Consider the following 6,258-nt stretch of genomic DNA (forward strand, 5'->3'; position numbering starts at 1 on the left):
TTTGCACGTCTCCTGAGGATGGCAACTGGAAAACAGGGTTTTCCATGCTCAGCAGCAGACATTACCTAAGCAATTATTCCCCCGCTTCCATTTTTTTTTACTGATGTCTGCTTTGAATGTCAATGAGCAGACAAAACCAGCTGAGTCATTAAAGGGGATATAAGGAAAGAACTACTGAGAACATTTTTCTGGACCTGAGCTGCAGCGGCAACATGTTACGCAACCCAAATACATTACAGCGCTGATATCAACAAGTCCCCTGATGCTACAGAAAGTTTTCTGTCATCGCCGTCCTACAGCATCACCTGTAACATCTGACGTGGGAGTTGGCTCCACTTCCTGTTTTGCCTCTAATTTGACAGCCATAAAAATGAATTAGTAGCACTGGCAACAAGATGGCAAATTAGAGGTGATTTTTTTTTTCTTTCTCTGATCTGATCGCGGTACGGTATTGAAAAGGTTTTAATGTGAGCAGTAAGGGATGTGACGGAGGGGAGGAGGGTTGGGAAGTGTGGGCACAGGTGACTGGATGCTTTGCTGAAGGGCAGGCAAGTCTAAACACAAGACGATACCATACAAAGTGGAAAGGAGCAGTGTGTGTGAACACACTCTGGGAGTTTGTCCAAAGATTTGTCAAGGCTAATGTTATTTCATTCAACAACTTGAGTATGACAGATTTCCCTTTTTTAACAAAAATCCCAACCAATGAACTAGATCATCTTGACGTTAATATAACAGCAAAATGAATAGGTTGGTGAATGATTATAAAGGTTATCACTCATGACAGAACAGTAACTGTAGAAAAGATGCTAACATTATGTGTAATCCGTTTAGCTCGATGCTACTCCACCCTGTGCCCCTCATGTTATTTGATTTAGCCACATTGCACCCATTGTCTTCAATATTCTACATTATATTGCAAATACAAACAAAGACCAAGTCTACAACCATGCTATGAGCTCTGAGACTTTTTTCTTCAGCACATTAGGTCCATAAGGTTGAATTTGGGTTAAAAAACATCATATAATTAATGATTCCAGTTTCCTGTTTTCTAAAAATCTCACAACCCTGTTTGATGTAACACTGAATGCACAAATTCACCCAGTGTCATGGCCATTTTGATCCCATTTTTCAAGGATTCACTGTTCCTGCTGCATCAGCAGAGAGTGAAGCAACACTTGGCAACCACATGATACACTTAACTCTTCAACCCTTCCGAGGGAAAAAGTTTCCAGAAAGAAGGAGTTGGGAGACAGAAAACAGATGTGTCAAATTTGTGATAGCAAACTATCATAAGACACATGAGCCAGAGCGGTGAGTGATGTCCCACGCTCAATCCATTCTGAGTAGTCATCTTCATCTATTTTATTGCTCAGTTACTCAATAATTATTCAATGATAAATGTTTAATGCCTCAACGTCAGTCTCTTCTCACAATGTAGTGTGCAATATTCAAGAAACCAATTTCACGATTTAATGACTTCAAGCCATTGACATGCTCAGATCATTGAGTTTTCTTGACGGTGACTCTGTGATTCTTGACAGATATCCCTGGTTATCTCCAACCGTTTTCATCAGCCTCATTGTACTTCTAATGACTAATTTATTCATTTGTTTTTAGAAACAAATATACCCACAACTATGGTTTTAAGAGGTCTCAATCATTAAGCATCTGAGGCTGAGAGTATGTGTTTATTTTACTGGAAATGTTCCCACCCTCTCAGCATCTGAACCTGTTTTTGCTCTAAACTTTCCCAATATTCTTGAATTTTAATCAAAACCTGAGGATCTCGACTCCACTGCCACCCATTACCTCATTGACTTCTAAATGGTAGAATGTATGAAAAGAGAATACACTTGCAGACAAGTGTATTCACAGCCTAGTGGAGAGGATCTAAACACCTGCATTTTCCACTAAGTTAGTTTTAGTTCCTCCAGTCCAGGTCACAGATACAGACATTATTAAGGCGGAAATATTGCGGCCACAGCTCGTGTGGTCATCCTTCCCATCAGTTTCCAGACTTTAGACAGGAAAGACACTGCAAAGCCACGCAAAACTTGGATGTGAAAATGTGAAGTATGTGGAAAGAATGGGGGCAGACTTTAGAGTAAACGCAGACGGATCCAAGAGCAACTGAATGGTCCTCTGGCCTGCTGGTCTTTGAAGAACTAAAATATCCAGATTCAACCAGTCAGGATCAGAAACACTGGACTCAATAAGTGAAAATATGAAACTGAGACATTGGCTTCTGATTCCCTGCCATATACTGGCTGCTACACCACCAATGAGTTGGTCAGAAATGGCCAATACACGAATATTTGATTTCATCTTACACTGGAATACACATGGACTGTTTAAAGTTTTGGAGAGCTCAGGGCGTTTTGGAAAGCGCCATGAGAACGCTGGAGAAAAGTCTGACCACATCTCATCCGTTCCATGCAAAGCTGGGCTGCCATCGACCGCAGATGAATTAGCAAGAGTCAGGAAGAGAACAGATGTGGCCAACACCTAATTGGCTCCACCAACACTCTCTCCGTCTGCTGATCCCTTTCCCCCTCTTGTTCTTTCTAGTCCTGCTACTCCCTTCCTCTGAAAGCAGCTTCAGTTTCCCCTCTGCACCAAGAAACCGGTGCAGTGTTGTGCAGTTGGCCTACCATGTGTCTTGCACATTACAAACTCCCAAAAGCAGTTTCCATCGTCTGTTGAGTGCTCCCTTGTGTCGCTGTGCAAACTAGCCCTACCACCTGAAATGCAATCACGTGGAATATCCAGGGTTCCCACCAATCCCATCTCTACCTCTTGTGAGTTGTGGAATTCCTGACTGTGGATGCATGTGTTGCAGTAAATGAGATATGGCTTCATACTTGCACTATGATGTCACAGAGGAGTTGGGAGTGAAGATTAGGTTGCCATATTGAACAAAAACAAGGGAAATGAAGAATGTTTGGTCCTCAACCAAAATACACTTAATTCTTTCAGTTGAGCTGCAAAGAATAAACCATAAAGTATTTATTGAATTCGCATTCAAGCAGCAAATAACAAGAAAAAGTGTATTTTGAGTGTTTTTCTTACTTTTCCCCACAGTCACATACTTTTCGGTAACAAACCTGCAGGTTCCTGCCACAAACTCTGAAGAAATAAACTTACAAGCTAAAAGGGGAAGTTGGACTGCTACTCCTCTGGCACATAAAATGATAAATGTGGATGGAACAGGAGAACCTTTCTCGGGATACGAACAGTGCCTTCTGTCTTGTCTTACCGTCTGCCGAAGAGAGTTGTCCAGCACTTTCTGTTCAATTAGGATCAACGCTGGCTCTTATGGCTCGTCTGGACTAAATTTACGGTGAAGAGAGATGGTTGACCTTCTGTTTTATCAGACCTCTGACATATGCGGCTCCTGCCAATACAGGGTGTGGACAAGACACTGTGATGGCTTATGGAGGTCTATGTAGTACAGATACCGCATTGAAGTTTGTTTTTCTTTTCTGGACATGTCTGAACAAGAGCTGCTGATCGAGACCAACATCAAGAGCAAGTCACAAACTCTCACAACTGCAATTTTCTCTATGTTTGATGACCTCAGACAATTTGTTCCTTTTACTCACTTTAACTGTCCCCAGTTTGAAAAGCACAATCAATTATTATGGTCTAAGTTGAGATTAGAACGGTTTCCATGTTGTTGTTTAATGGTTCAAGATGTTTGGTGAGGATTTTCCAGCAGATCTGCTGAAAATTCAGCCAAATGCAGCAAACACTTTTGCCAAGTCGGTGATAAAAATCAACAGGGCCTGCAGTGGTCTGCTGGCAGTAACCACGCAGGAATACTCACAAACCCAAACTCAAGGATCCCACTGAAACTGAAAGGTCAAGGCCAAATAAACTGAAGGCTTACATAAAAGTCTTGACTGCATCCTTGATTTTCAACCTACCTGGAGCAAGAACAGGGTGGAAAAACAACAAAGATCCAAAAACCTGATTAAAAAGTAGATATGACTAAGCTAAAAGCAATTGTGGTTAACTTATTTCCACCATGGCTCTCTAATGCTCTCATAAAATCCATCCACTGTGGAGGAGATTAAAAAAATAAAGAGAAACAGACCGATTGGAGAAGATTTTTAAAAGAACAGTTTGACCAATATGTTGTTCTGTAGCTTTTTTATTTGAATTATTATTCTCAGCAATTGAACTAATAATGGAATTCCCCAAAATGTCGAATGAGTCTTCTTTGGTTTTGTTTGTAAAAAACAAGCTCAAAATTGATCTGCACAATATTTTTAATATCTTCAACATTCAGTGACTAACATGGAAATTGTGACGAATCCAGATTTTTGGCTTGAGGGAAATAATGTGTTTCTTTTCCATTTATATTATAATTGTATAATAACATTTATATTATACTTCTCTGTTTACAGCCATTAACTTACTTCCACAAACATTTTTTTTTTCTCCCACCAGCCTCCTGCTGCGTTTGGATTGTACAAAGATGGCAGTTACATACGGCGCTGTCATCTCGTTGGCAGCTTGTTTATAATCCTCCGCTCTCCACCATGTGCCGCCGGTGAGTACTGTATTCTCTGGACGGCTGAATTTGTGCTTTGCTGAAAAAAAAAAGATATTGAAAATGTTTTCGAGAAACATCTGACCGGCCATTTATCTGAACATCTGTACGGCTGCCAGACAGGACTTATCTCCATTGGAATGATGTACTAAATGTTGCTTAATAGTACCACCCATGAATGTGTGTGTGTGTGTACATCTGTTTATCCTGTTATTTGGCAGTTGTGTTTCCTCCAAAGTAACAGACTAGCTCATGACATTATAATGTAATTTCATTTTCAATGTGTTATTAGCAGAGGGGATGTTTAAAAAAAACCCATTAACTCTGTGTTGCCACTTAACAGTCTTTTCGTACGCGTCCCTCTTTCCCCTAATATCATCACCACAGTAGCGTGCTCAATGTCCATAAACACTCCCTCTGACTAACCCAGATGAACATGGCAATCGGACACAAACCGGGCTTTGTTAGGGAGGATTGTCTCTGCCACGCTGAGTTGCCACGACGCCATGGCAGCGTTTGGCTCGTAATGTCTTTCCCAGTCGGACGCTTTTCTGCCTCTGGCGGGCCAAATGGCACCCAGGAGCTTTGGATCACCTGGTGAAGACATCACCCGTTTTACAGCCAGTCTGAAAGTTTCCACTAAAGTGCTGTTAAATTCTCACCATATTCCGAGTTCAAAGCGTCTTTTGAAAATAAATACTGTACACACACTAAATTCAGCATGTCAGTTGCATTCAGAGACTTAAAAAAAAATCGTAGGAGGAGGTGATATCATTCACTGGTTTGCTTCTTTTTGCACACTTGAAAATCATCAATCAAATCATACATCAATTAACCTGTAAAGTTGCATGTCAGGGGTTTCTTCCTTTTGATATGTAACCCAGACCCAAGCCAAGCTTTGCATAATAAATGACATTCAAGAATTTACAGCATCAACAGTCTTTCGAATTATATTCTTTATCTCTTTTTTTGCACAGCCTTCACATGATAAGACAGATCGACCAGGTGTTGAAAGCTGACGGGACCAATCAAATACTGTAGATGGTACAGAAGCTCTGACTTGTTATTGAATTGGGGAAAAACTTTTATGTGTTGTGAGAAAAAAGAAAGTTTAGAAAGTTCAAAAGTGATGGGGGAAAAAATGGACTCAATCCAACAGTAAACATTATGCTATAAAAAAGTTTGGGTTTATTTGGCAGTCATCTCGTCTTTCCTCTGATCTGTATATCACAGTTCGTCATGATTGAACTCCTTTTGGCTTCAGGTCACATATCAACAGTGCGTTGTGTCAGCTGACATCTCGACTTCTCCAAGCGCACTGTAACTTGCACAGATTTGGTGGTTTTGTTTTAAGGCCTTCACGCTCACATTCGCCATATGTGCTTTTGGCTTCTGCTGTTGCTAAATCCAAATGCTTTGTGACAGAATTCGTCTTGTTTTTTGTGGATTCCCCAGCCTCACAAAATGCTGCCTTTGTTTACCGTATGTGCTCTGACGAGATGCATTCATCTGACCTGCTGCTGAAATTCCATAATCTTATTCTGGACCATTAGACATCACATATGCTTGCTGACATTATGACATTTTAATGTCAATGGTGAAGAAAATGTGAAACCTCCACCTTGTTTGTAGTATTTTGTGAAGAGAAACAGCCTTGATGTTAGATACTCTGACGGTTTGTGAACCTAACAGCTCAGTAC

General features: G+C 40.7%; 1 protein-coding gene across 1 annotated transcript in view; it reads left to right on the forward strand.

The window, feature by feature from the left end:
* Positions 1–6,258, forward strand: part of dcn (decorin) — a 77,711-nt gene that overhangs the window by 46,979 nt on the left and 24,474 nt on the right. Inside the window, exon 2 of the mRNA XM_035651534.1 lies at positions 4,456–4,558. Coding sequence (XP_035507427.1) covers positions 4,548–4,558 — 11 coding nt within the window. The 5' untranslated portion in view covers positions 4,456–4,547. The remainder of the gene's footprint in view (positions 1–4,455; positions 4,559–6,258) is intronic.

The sequence above is a fragment of the Scophthalmus maximus genome, chromosome 12 (assembly GCF_022379125.1).
Source record: "Scophthalmus maximus strain ysfricsl-2021 chromosome 12, ASM2237912v1, whole genome shotgun sequence".
Classification (NCBI taxonomy): Eukaryota; Metazoa; Chordata; class Actinopteri; order Pleuronectiformes; family Scophthalmidae; genus Scophthalmus; species Scophthalmus maximus.